The sequence below is a fragment of the Bicyclus anynana genome, chromosome 27, assembly GCF_947172395.1.
Source record: "Bicyclus anynana chromosome 27, ilBicAnyn1.1, whole genome shotgun sequence".
In the NCBI taxonomy this organism is placed as follows: Eukaryota; Metazoa; Arthropoda; class Insecta; order Lepidoptera; family Nymphalidae; genus Bicyclus; species Bicyclus anynana.
This window is the reverse complement of record NC_069109.1, coordinates 5,523,303-5,536,325: the sequence shown is the minus strand read 5'-3', so window position 1 is coordinate 5,536,325 and position 13,023 is coordinate 5,523,303. Positions and strand designations below refer to the sequence as shown.

Genomic DNA, 13,023 nt, shown 5'->3' with positions numbered 1-13,023 from the left:
GACCCTTCCCTACCACTACCTTACCCCTACCCTAACCCTACCCTACCCCTACCCTACCTTACCCTACCCTACCCTTATCCTACTCCTCCCCTACCCTATACGTTCCATATCCTTCCCCTACCTCTATCTTGTGCCTACCCTACACTACCCCTACCTTATCCGTACCCTACACTACCCTACACTTTCCCTAAATTACCCCTACCCTACCTCTATCCTACCCCTTCCCTACCCCTATCCTATCCCTACCCTCAGCAAAATTGGTCCAGCCTTTTGTGCGTGGTGCAATGACCAAAAGACTATAATTTCCCAAGCGACTTCTATGCTAATACTATAAAGAGGTAAAGTTTGTGTGGTTGTCGGGGGTAATCTCTGGATCTACTGGACCGATTTGGAAAATTCTTTTACCAATAGAAAGCTACATTATTTGCGAGTGTCATAGGCTATGTTTGATCCTCATATTCACACGGGAACGGGAACCACGTAATTGAAACCGCGGGGCGTCATATAGCGGCGTTTCTGCGACTTTCAGAAATTTTGTATTATCTCCGAAAGTATATAACTAATTAACATACTGTAAAGGGCAAATCTTATCTCTATAATATCCTTGTGATTATTAAATAATTTATTTTGATAAGGATTTAAGTTTAGTTGTGTAAATAATGACGTAAACCTTAATTTAAAATTTAAATAATTTATTAAAGTACTAAAGGTACTATATCTGCTAAAATATAAAAGATAGATATATGGTGTCGCGGACTTTTTTGTAGAACTTTTAAAGGTTCAAAAAGCCTCCATACATTTATTTCAGTTATACGCAATGGTTGAGGCAGCGCATGCGAATAAGTAAGTTTTTCGGTCCGACCTGTAAGAGAAAACCCGCGATAACTCAGTAGTTATATATGATAGAAATATAAAATATAGCCTATAGCACTCCCCGATAACGTAGCATTCTATTGGTGAAAGAATTTTTAAAATCGGACCAGTAGTTCCGAAGATTACCCCATTTCAAAAAATTGTTACAAACTTACAAACTTACAAACTTACAAACTTTACCTCTTTATAATATTAGTATAGATTATTTTGCAAATATCCAGACAATCTTTGCTTTTTATGTATAAATTAGTTAACATTGACCTTATTTACCCGAATGTGTCATAAAAATCAATATATTCAAACCTAGTCATCATCCCCATTCAGTTTAAACACTGTTTACAAAAGAGGCAAATAGTCTATTGGCTACCGTACTTACTAATGGTGGGAGCATGAGCTGACAAACAGCTTTTATAAAATGACGAAAGTCTGGCGTTCACTGGCTCTTAGTCTACTACTACGGTACTACAGTGTACAGAGTCTCTGACAGACGGAAGTTCGCTATCATGGAGAGCGCGCTGTGGATATGTTTGACGGCCTTATTTGCCCATGCCACTTCACTGTAAGTTTGATTAACTTTTTTTAAACATTTCCGATCTATACTGGGAAATGGGGCGGGCCCTAGGCGTATATCGCGGGTGGGCCGAGCCCACCCAAGAATGGTCCAGTGCCTAGGATACTGGGCTACTGATTTGAAATTCTATGATGGACGCGGAAATACTAATAATTTTACACGAAATATAATTTAAAATCTATTTATATAAAAGAAAGTCGTGTTAGTTACTCCACTTATAACTCAAGAACGGCTGAACCGATTTAGCTGAAAATTGGCAGGGATGTAGTTTAGAGCCAGGAGAAGGACATAGGATATTTTTATAAAAAAAATATAAATAATAAAATAAAATAAAAGACGGGTTTTCCTTCCTGACGCTATAACTCCAGAACGCACGAACCGATTTCCACGGTTTTGCATTCGTTGGAAAGGTCTCGGGCTCCATGAGGTTTATAGCAAAGAAAATTAAATTGAAATTGAAATTTTTCCTGGGGTAGGGTAAGGGTAGGGTAGGGGTATGGTAGGGGTAGGGTAGGGATAGGGTACGGGTAGGGTAGGGGTAGGGTAGAGGTAGTTGAAAGTTTACATCGAGTTTCACGCGCATCCTGAGTGCATTTAAAAAAAGAATTAAATATCACGTGTCTCAAACGGTAAATGAAAACATCGTGAGGAAACCTGCATACCAGAGAATTGTCTTAATTCTCTGCGTGTGTGAATTCTGCCAATCCGCATTGGGCCAGCGTGGTGGACTGTTGAGCTATCCCCTCTTATTCTGAGAGGAGACTCGAGCTCAGCAGTGAGCCGAATATGAGTTGATAACAAGGTATATTTTCTTATCCAGTATTATCCATCAAGTATATACCAGTAGTTCCATATATTAGCGCGTTCAAACAAACAAACTCTTCAGCTTTATAATAATTAAGTATAGATTTAAAGTAGAAAGACTATAGCAACAATGTTTTTAATTACCTACTTAATCAATAATGAAGATACCCTCTAAGTTCAATGTAGGTAGGTATATTGATATCTACAAAGGTGACAGGTTATAATAATATTCAATATTTTGTCTTCACTAATTCGGGAAACATCTTCCTTTCAAAGCAACAGATAAAATGGCTTATCACCGGTGTTGTTTAACTAAACAACTAGCTATCACCCGTGACTTTATTCGCGAGAATATCAATGTAAACTGATAAAGAAAACATTAAAATCAAAATCAAAATCAAAATCAAAAATTATTTATTTCAAGTAGGCTCAGTTTACAAGCACTTTTGACACGTCAGTTGACTATTTGTAAAGATTCTACCACCGGTTCGGAAGGCAGGTTCTGCTGAGAAGATACCGGCAAGAAACTCAACAGTTGCTCTTTTGAAAAAGTCATACAGTATTATAATTTACAATTGATAACAATTACAATTTCTTATAGTTTTATTTCCTGTGTGAAGGTGGAAGCTGATCCAATGGCCTCCAAGCGCTTTTATCTTTAAGGAACTCATTAATGTTGTAGTACGCTCGACTAAGTAAATGTTTTTTAACATATTGCTTAAAGCTATGCATTGGCAGGTCCATCACAGTCTTGGGGATCTTATTATAGAAGAGTACACCCAAACCTACAAAAGATTTTTTTACTCTTTGGAGACGATATGCAGACATAACTAACTTATGCCCGTGCCTAGTAAGACGTGGGTTTAAATCTCCTTTTCGTTTGTACAAATTAATATTTTGTCTTACATAGACTATACTGTTATATATATATTGACAGGCTACTGTTAGTATACCTATTTCTTTAAACTTTTGACGAAGGGACTCTCGTGATTTTAATTGATATATTGCTCGAATTGCTCTTTTTTGAAGTACAAATATAGATTGTATATCGGCAGCCTTGCCCCACAATAAAATACCGTAAGACATTACGCTGTGAAAGTACGCAAAATAAACAAGTCTAGCTGTATCAACATCAGTAAACTGTCTTATTTTTCTCACGGCAAATGCCGCTGAGCTAAGTTTACCAGACAGTTTTTCTATATGAGCACCCCACTGAAGTTTACAATCCAAGGTCACTCCCAGGAAAACTGTGGAACTCTCCATTTCCAGTGTTTCACCATCGATCATTATAGACTTTTCTACTTTTATTACATTTGGCAATGAAAACTCAATACATTTAGTTTTCTTGGCATTTAAAAGTAGATTATTTGCAGTGAACCAATGCGACACATGCGACATGGCACGGTTTACGTCGTCAGAGTTATCTTTATTTCTGTCCGTCTTAAAAATTAAGGATGTGTCATCAGCAAACAGTACAATCTCACATATGCCGCTGACATGGAATGGTAAATCGTTTATGTACACTAGGAATAAAAAAGGACCCAGAATTGAACCCTGTGGGACGCCCATTTTGGTAGTGGAACCGTGCGACTTTATATCATTTATGCATACCTTTTGTGTTCTATCACTGAGATAAGAGGCAATGAGATCAAGCGCAACACTTTTGACGCCATAGTGGCTTAACTTGAGTAAAAGAGTGTTATGGTCAACACAATCGAACGCCTTGGACAGATCACAGAACACACCAATAGCATTCTTAGAACTTTCCCATGCTTCATAAATATGTTTTAAAAGTTTAGCCCCTGCATCAGTTGTATTGCGACCTTTTGTAAAACCATACTGTTCAGGATGAAACAAGTTATTTAAATTAAAATGACATAAAAGTTGATTTAATATGATTTTTTCAAAGACCTTGCTAAGTGTTGGCAATATTGTAATCGGTCTATAATTATTAAGATCTGATTTGAAACTTAAGCTAACTTATCCTACTATACAAATCATCATCAACCCATATTCGCCTCACTGCTGAGCTCAAGTCTCCTCTCAGAATGAGAGGGTTTAGGCCAATAGTCCACCACGCTGGCCCAATGCGGATTGGCAGACTTTACACATGAATAATGATTCACACTGATTATTAACATGCAATTGAAAATTTTTAAAAACCCTCGAAGGTCATGAAATTATTAATTACACTTTCGATCAAGTCATCAATATGGCAGACTTCACACACGCAGAGAATTAAGAAAATTCTCTGGTATGTAGGTTTCCTCACAATGTTATTCCTTCACCGTTTGAGACACGTGATATTTAATATATTAAAATGCACACAACTGAAAAGTTGCGGGTGCATGCCCGGGCCAGATTCGAACCCACACCCTCCGGAATCGGAGGCCGAGGTCATATCCACTGGGCTAATACAAATCATGCCCACGTAGAATGGTTGCAAGAATATGCTGGGTGCATTTCCGCTCTGGACAGCCTGATCCTTTGCGCAAATTGAGCCAGCCCTTCTGTCACCTGGTCGTAGTGAAATAATCGATTTAATTTGATTTATTTACTCTCTCTACTCCAGATCTGTCGCTCCTCGTTCATACGACACTATAGTAGTGGGGCTGGGGTCAGCAGGTACCACCGCTGCGGCGACGTTGGCGCGCGCTGGGCGACGCGTGCTGGCGTTGGAGGCGCAAGACAGGGTCGGTGGACGAGTGAAGACTGTGCCCTTCGGTGACGGAATTGTGGAGGTCGGTGCTGAATGGTGAGATATGGTACACTATAGTAGTGGGGCTGGGGTCAGCAGGTACCACCGCTGCGGCGACGTTGGCGCGCGCTGGGCGACGCGTGCTGGCGTTGGAGGCGCAAGACAGGATCGGTGGTCGAGTGAAGACTGTGCCCTTCGGTGACGGAATTGTGGAGGTCGGTGCAGAATGGTGAGATATGGTACACTGTAGTAGTGAGGCTGGGGTCAGCAGGTACCACCGCTGCGGCGACGTTGGCGCGCGCTGGGCGACGCGTGCTAGCTTTGGAAGCGCAAGAAAGGGTAAAAATAGGAATAAATCGAAGGCAGCATGTCACGCAGAAGTTGCGGTCGCCCGCTAGTTAATAATAAATGAGACAGTCGAGCAGTGCATTGTGTCGTGAAAGGTAGCAGCGACAGTGATTGTACCATTATTTTGTGGTAGAGGAAACACCCCGAGCAAGTCCCAGGACTTGTGACCTAGGGTGTAGGTTTAAGAATGCATAAACACTCTTCTGCCCTGCCTGACATGTTCTCCATGCCCACACTAAACAACTCATAACCAATAATTACAACACAAAATATTATAGCACAAAATCACTAACGCGACTGGCAGCGTGACGGTGTCCACGCTGCCTAACAAACAACTGAGCTAAAGTCATCAAATACCCACTTATTTTACGAAAACTGATGGCTCCCTCAACAAAAACTTTAATAATAAATGTTAATACTACCCGCAATCTAGGAACTTGAAACAATATGTCTTTTTCTGTTCCCTGCCATCTTCAATTCCTTGCCAACAATTTCTCCTTTTTTTCTTTCTTTTATTGTCTCTTTTTCAGGATACACGGGACAGTGAACAGCAGCGTATACGACGCAGCCATTACCAACAACGTGTCGGTGGTGCTGCAGGATCCGTCGTACCAAGTGCTCAAATCGGATGGCAGCGAGTATACCAACAAGGAACTCATCTACGAGTTGATGGAATACACTCTAGAGGCCCAGGAATACCCTCCAGAGGTGCCGGAACCTTTGGGGAAGTTTTTGACCAGGAAGTAAGTTTTTGGAGTTTACTCCTTAAGAATCGATTTTTCATATAAAGCCGTTTTTTGTGCGCATCCTATTCTGCGCCCCTTTATATGAAAAAGCGCCTTTCACTGTGCCGCCTGCTGCTCCTCGCTAGCAGCAGGCGTGAATGTTGAGACGTACATAGTGTATTATGCTGCGGAACAACATGCACTATTTAGAGAGTCGATCTGAAAGAGTAAACTTCATTCATGAGTCGAAGCTACACACACTTTTTTTAGCAATATTTTAGTGGATTTTTTTTATTCTTTACAAGTTAGCCCTTGATTACAATTTCACCTGATGGTAAGTAGTGATGCAATCAAGGCGGAAGCGGGCTAACTTGTAAGGAGTTGGATGAAAATTCATTTCGGTTTCTACACGACATCGTACCGGAACGCTATTATCGCTTGGTGGTACTTGCTTGAAACGAAACCTCCAAGAATCTTCTGAATTGTTCCAGGTCTGACTGGTTGGACCAGTCAGACCTGGAACAATTCAGAAAAACTCAATCGGCCCATCCGGGGATCGAACCCAGGATCTTCGTCTTGTAAATCCACTGCGCATAGGAAGGTAATCATATAATATTAAATACTAGACGGGATGGAGGGGTTTGTATAGAGCATTCAGCAATTTTCAAGGTAGAAAATTGAAATTTTTTAGGGGTAGGGTACGGTAGAGGTAGGGTAGTGGTGGAAGTAGAATAGGATAGAGGTAAGGAATGAGTCAAAGCGATGTTTGACCGATCCGCTAGTATAAAATATTACTACCTACATACCTAACCATGATCTTTTTCTAGACTAAAGGATTACCTCAAAGAGAAGCATCCAGAACTGCTAGACGACGAGGGGTTCATAGCAGAGCTCTTGGAGTTCCTCAACTTTACCATCAACAGTCTGGAGTCTTCCAACGACTGGAACGATGTCAGCACACAGACAACCTCGGTGAACCTCGAGGGACCACAGACTATGAGCTGGCATCGACATGGTTACAAGACCTTTTTTGAACTTTTGTTGGTAGGTGTAGATTTTTATTAACATTTTCAGCAATGACTTTACAATAGAGGCACTTGATGGTTGGTTCAATCCTAGGTTCTGTACCTGATTGGACTTTGTTAATGGATACGTAAGAAAAACATTATAAAATCACAGAGGATGTCACTATTTCAAGATCTAGACCAGACATTTTCCTTATTTCCAAACAAACTAAGCGTATAGTACTTGTAGAGCTTACTGTGCCGTGGGAGACTAGCATTCCGAAGGACCACAGTATAAAAGTGAATAAATAAACCTAACAAATGAACTAACTAAAAATGATTATGTAATTATTCTGTACGTCGTAGAAGCAAAGAAGCAAAATCTCTCTTGGTCTCTCTAGAACTGCAGCTAGTTCTATATTAGAACGAGTATCCAAAGCTGCTCTAATAGTATCTTATCCAATTTGGCTAGGCAGGGAGAACAACACGAGCAGAGAAGGGGAGTGTAGATCGATCGTCAAGGAATTCTTAACCCTACATTCTGTAGTCACAAGTCCAGGACTCTGCTCGGAGTTTTTCTCTCTACCACGCGATGGACCCGGCACCTCCACGGCGAATCCATAGAGAATGCTAAGATATTCGTCTCTGTCACTAGCGCGAGTGTTGATCGATCGTCAAGGAATTCCTTAACCATATATCCTGTAGTCACAAGTCCAGGAGTTGTTGGAGTCTCGGAGTTTTTCTCTCTACCACGCGATGGACCCGGCGCCTGCATGGTGAATCCATGGAGAATGCTAAGATATTCGTCTCTGTCACTAGCGAGTCAATTTTTTTTAAAAGAGTTTTAGGAGAAGGAAAAGAGTTACGATCTACATAGCACATCTCCACACTACTTTTGTGTTTTTTTACAGAACACATACAACAACGGACCGGGCTGGCCGACGCTAGACATCAAACTGAACAAGGAAGTTACGCAGATAAAATGGCCGAAAGACTCGACAGGCAAAGTGGAGGTAGTCTGCAAAGACGGCGATGTCTACACAGCTGACAATGTCATTGTGACAGTGTCGCTTGGAGTACTAAAGGAGAGGTATGTATTATCCAGCAACGAAGAGTCCATAAAGGCCGATTCCCGCCGGGTTACCTTTTGAAAATACATACATACATATGTATTTTATATTGTTATGAAACTATACGTAATATGTAAGGATGTATGAGAATCCGAAGTTTGCAATAAGCGGTATGGATTTGCTTTTCTTTGGGACGGCTTGCCTTCGTTAAAATGCCATCCTTCGCCACTAGTATTATCGGTATTTTTCATATCGCAATATCTAGCGACAGTTGTATAGTTGTCGTGGCCATTTGTGAATTGTGTTGTTAAAATATGTAGTGTTCGACGGAAGGTTTGGTTTCGGTTTCGGCCGAGTTTTAGCCAAAAATCTAGTTTCGGCAGCAGTTTCGAGATGGGATTCAAAGAATCCGTTGAATCGAGATGAGATTCAAAGAATCCGTTTGATGCAATGCGTCCGATACGTACGATGCGGATCTGTGGACGCCTGCCATTTTCTTGAGAGTTGTTATGTCAAAAATTGGTCTAAAGTCAAAATAGATGTGTTAATCGTAGACAGAGAAAGTGATAGACGTTTTCATAGTACCTATCAGTAGCATTCTCTCAAATAAAATAAAATTGAAAATTTGGAAACCCCGTTTGTCATAAAATTATTAATCAACACTCTTGATCAAGTCATCAATATTCTCTTTCAGTACGCTTTTATTTGAGTAACTCAAGTACATTTGCAGACATTCGGTTATTCTTCCGCACTTTCACCCCCCACAACTTTTAAACGGCTCAACCAATTTTCATCAAACATGTCTAAGAACACTCTCACACAGTCACACAATACAAAATTTTGTATGTTTAATTTGCTTAATACAAAAAAAAACTAAATTGAAATCGCTTCATCCAATAAGGCGGTATAGTGCCAAAAACACACATAACACCCCTCTATTTGCGTCTTATCTATACTTCTATACTAATATTATAAAGAGGTAAAGTTTGTAAGTTTGTAAGTTTGTCACATTTTTTAAATGGGGTAATCTTCGGAACTACTGGTCCGATTTTAAAAATTCTTTCACCAGTAGAATGCTACATTATCGGGGAGTGCTATAGGCTATATTTTATATTGGTATCATATATATTAGCCGAGTTATCACAGTTTTTGTCATAAAGGTCGGACTGAAAATCCTCTTAAACAGACTTATTCGCATGCGCTGCCTTAACTATTGTGTAAAATTGAAATTAATGTATATAGACTTTATGTATCTTTAAAAGTTCTACAAAAAAGTCCGCGACACCATATATTTATCTTCTATATATTAGCAGATATAGTACCTTTTATGTTTTAAAAATTATTAATTTTTTATACTTAGGTTTACGTCATTATTTATACAACTAAACTTTAATCCTTATTAAAATAAATTATTTTATAATCACAAGGATATTATGGAGATAAGATTTGCCCTTTACAGTATGTTAATTAGTTAAATAGTTTCGGAGATAATACGAAATTTCTAAAAGACGCAGAAATTCCGCTATATGACGCCCGGCGCTTTCATTTACGTAGTTCCCGTTCCCGTGTGAATATGGGGATCAAACATAGCCTATGACACTCGCAAATAACGTAGCTTTCTATTGGTAAAACAATTTTCCAAATCGGTCCAGTAGATCCAGAGATTACCTCCTACAACCACACGAACTTTACCTCTTTATATTATTAGCATAGAAATCTCTATTTCTCTTGGTCATACCACCACTCTCGAAGGACTAGACCGATTTTGCTAAGGGTAGGAGTAATATAGAGAAGTTACAGGGTAGGGTAGGGTACGGGTAGGGAAGCATAGGGGTAGGGTAGGTTTAGGGCCGGGTTTAGGGTAGTTGTAGGGTAGGGGTAGAGGTAGGGTAGTGGTAGAGTAGAGGTACGGGTAGGATAGGGAAGTGGTAGGGTAGGGGTAGGGTAGGGTAGGGTAGGAGTAGGGTAGATGTAGGGGCTGGGTAGGGTAGGGTTGGGGTAGTGGTAGGGTAGGGGTAGGGGTAGGGTAGGGTAGGGGTAGTAGTAAAGTTGACATCGAAATTTACGCGGACGAAGTCGCGGGCGCCCGCTAGTGTAAGTATAAAAGAGAACAACTTATGTATTTACTCTATTAAGAAACCAAACAAAACGATACGATATTTGGTGCTATATCGCGTGGCCGTTTTTGTAAAACTTTGTATATTAGGTAGAAAATGTATGGAAATGACAGATCTTGATCACATGACAGTCAATAGCAAATGTCATTCCCATACATTTTTCTAGTTTTCGAAGCGTTAGCGATAGTAGAAAGAGAATGGATGTGCCACTTGGCTATAGGGGCTAATTCTTAACATTGTTTCAGATATACAACCCTCTTCTCACCACCACTTCCAGATGAAAAAGCGACTGTAATTGAAAAATTAACAATGGGTGTGGTGGGCAAAACCATATTCTCGTTCCCGGAGCGGTGGTTCCCTGATGTGAGCACGTTTGTGTTCTTCTGGAGGCCTGAAGATCGGGCGTTATACAACGACAACCCATGGATGCTACAATTGAAACAGGCATTCGTTCCCAAAGGATCGGGGAATACTTTGACTTTTTGGGCCAACGGTGAAGTGGCTAAACTGGTTTGTACTTGTTTGTAGTTGCGAGAGGATTACCAGCAAAATGTCTCAATAACTTGCTTAAAGACCTTGGCCTTTCTAGAAGTGCAGCTAGTTCTATATTAGAATGAGTATCCAAAGCTGCTCTAATAGGATCTTACCAAATTTGGCTAGGCAGGGAGAACAACACGAGCAGAGAACGGGGAGTGTTGATCGATCGTCAAGGAATTCCTTAACCCTACATCCTCATTCTTTTTTACATGTGAGATTCCTGCGAGTAACACATTCAAGCAAACAAACAAACTCTTCAGCTTTATAATATTAAATAGATATTATTTCCAAAATGATCTGATGGATGCAATTTTATTACACATTTCAGATAGAAACATTGCCTGAAGAAGTCGTGAAGGAAAAAATGATGCATATTCTAAGAAGGTTTATGGGAAAGAATGTGACTATACCAGAACCAACGGGAATGATCAGGTGAATATATCTAATGCTTTTTATTTAATTTCACCAGCAAGTTTTAACTCCAGGCTGAGAATTTTCACTGAAAGTTTCTTAATTCATTCATTATCTATTATAAAAGATTTTTTTTTTATTCTATACAAGTTAGCCCTTGACTACAATCTCATCTGATGGTAAGTGATGACGTAGTCTTTGATGGAAGCGGGCTAACTTGGTAGGAAGAGGATAAAATTCCATACCCCTTTCAGTTTCTACACGGCATCGTACCGGAACGCTAAATCGCTTGGCGGTACGTCTTTTCCGGTAGGTGTTAACGGTGGTAACTAGCCACGGCCGAAGCCTCCCACCAGCGAGACCTGGACCAATTAAGAAAATCTCAATCTGCCCAGCCGGGGATCAAACCCAGAACCTCCGTATTGTAAATCCACCGCGCATACCACTGCGTCACGGAGGCCGTCATCGACATCGAATCGACATGCCGCATGACTACAGGCCCAGAATCTAAGAGGCTGGAGGATAACTTGATATGAGTAGAATAAAAATCCACAGCCCTTTCGGTATCTACACGACGACATCGTACAAGAGCGCTAAAACTAACCGGCCGAAGCCTCCCACCAGCCAGACCTGAACCAATTAAGAAAACCTGAATTGGTACAGCTGGGGATAGAACCCAGGATCAGAAAAGCAAGACTGAATAGTCATCTTCTAGGTAAGCGCTGGTATGCTTACCATCAGGCTGAATTGTAGTCAAGGGCTGGCCTCTCAGACCAATTATTGTATAGGACCTGCCTCGCTAGACGTTACTTTTCTGTCAAAGTATATGATCAACGATCTAATGCGATTATAAAAACTGTTTCTGTATAATCGATGTTAAATAGTTGTAATCGTGTTAGTCGATTAAAGAGCTCCGTAAAAATTTCGTTTTGTGTAAAAAAACAGGCAAAAACTTCTAGTTTAATATAAGATATATACCAAATCTAAGCTCGTTTTCCTCAGAAAATGACAGACAATTTTGTTCGTGACTATGAGTGCGATACAGGTCCTTCTATAATTGGTCTGAGGTTGGCCTATATTGCATAAAAAAGACCTCCGGCTTGTATACCCACCGCACATACCACTGCATGACGGAAGTCGTCAAAATCATTTATTGTCTTCAGATCGAATTGGTATAGCAACCCGTTCACGCGAGGCACTTACACCTACGACAATCTCCAGCTGGTCAACTATCCCAACGCGCGCGCCACTCTAGCGGAGCCCCTACTGGACGCTGCGGGGAGCCCTAAGCTGCTGTTCGCGGGGGAGGCGACCAACTCGAAGCACTTCTCAACCGTGCACGGTGCAAGCGACTCGGGCCGTAGAGAGGCGATGAGACTACTATCCAATAATGAATAATATGATGTCTTTACAATAAAGTATAACCTAATTTTGTCTGATATACAATAAAGTATAAACTGGTGCTATACTATGCAATCTATCTATATCTATAATATAAAAATGAATCGCTAAATGTGTTGTTAAGCGCAAATCTCGAGAACGGCTGTACCGATTTGGCTAATTCCTTTTTTTTAGAATATTCCTTGAAGTATGACGATAATTATTTCGAAAAGTTTGTTTAGGGAAGGAGTAGGGGTTGGCTAGGGGTAGAGTAGGGGTAGGGTATGCTAAGAGTAGGGTAGGGTAGGGGTTGGAGTAGAGTAGGGTAAGGACCGATTTCTGTGTCAAATCACGGGCGCGCCGTGGTTTGTACGCAACAACGACATCCATAGAGACTTAGATACGAGTATGTTAACAATGGCCCATTACATGTAACAGCTCTGTCGAAACTATTTCAACAGAGCTGCCACTCATCCCAACCAAGT

The 13,023-nt window shown here is 40.6% G+C and overlaps 1 protein-coding gene across 1 annotated transcript; it reads left to right on the top strand.

Moving 5' to 3' along the window:
• On the top strand, positions 1-12,648 carry LOC112052538 (spermine oxidase). The gene is made up of 8 exons (XM_024091659.2): positions 1-1,432; positions 4,821-5,003; positions 5,825-6,037; positions 6,847-7,063; positions 7,935-8,113; positions 10,456-10,720; positions 11,076-11,179; positions 12,322-12,648. The coding sequence occupies exons 1-8, from the start codon at positions 1,377-1,379 to the stop codon at positions 12,554-12,556; spliced, it is 1,452 nt and encodes a 483-aa protein (XP_023947427.1). The 5' UTR covers positions 1-1,376; the 3' UTR covers positions 12,557-12,648.
• The last annotated feature ends 375 nt before the right edge of the window (positions 12,649-13,023 follow it).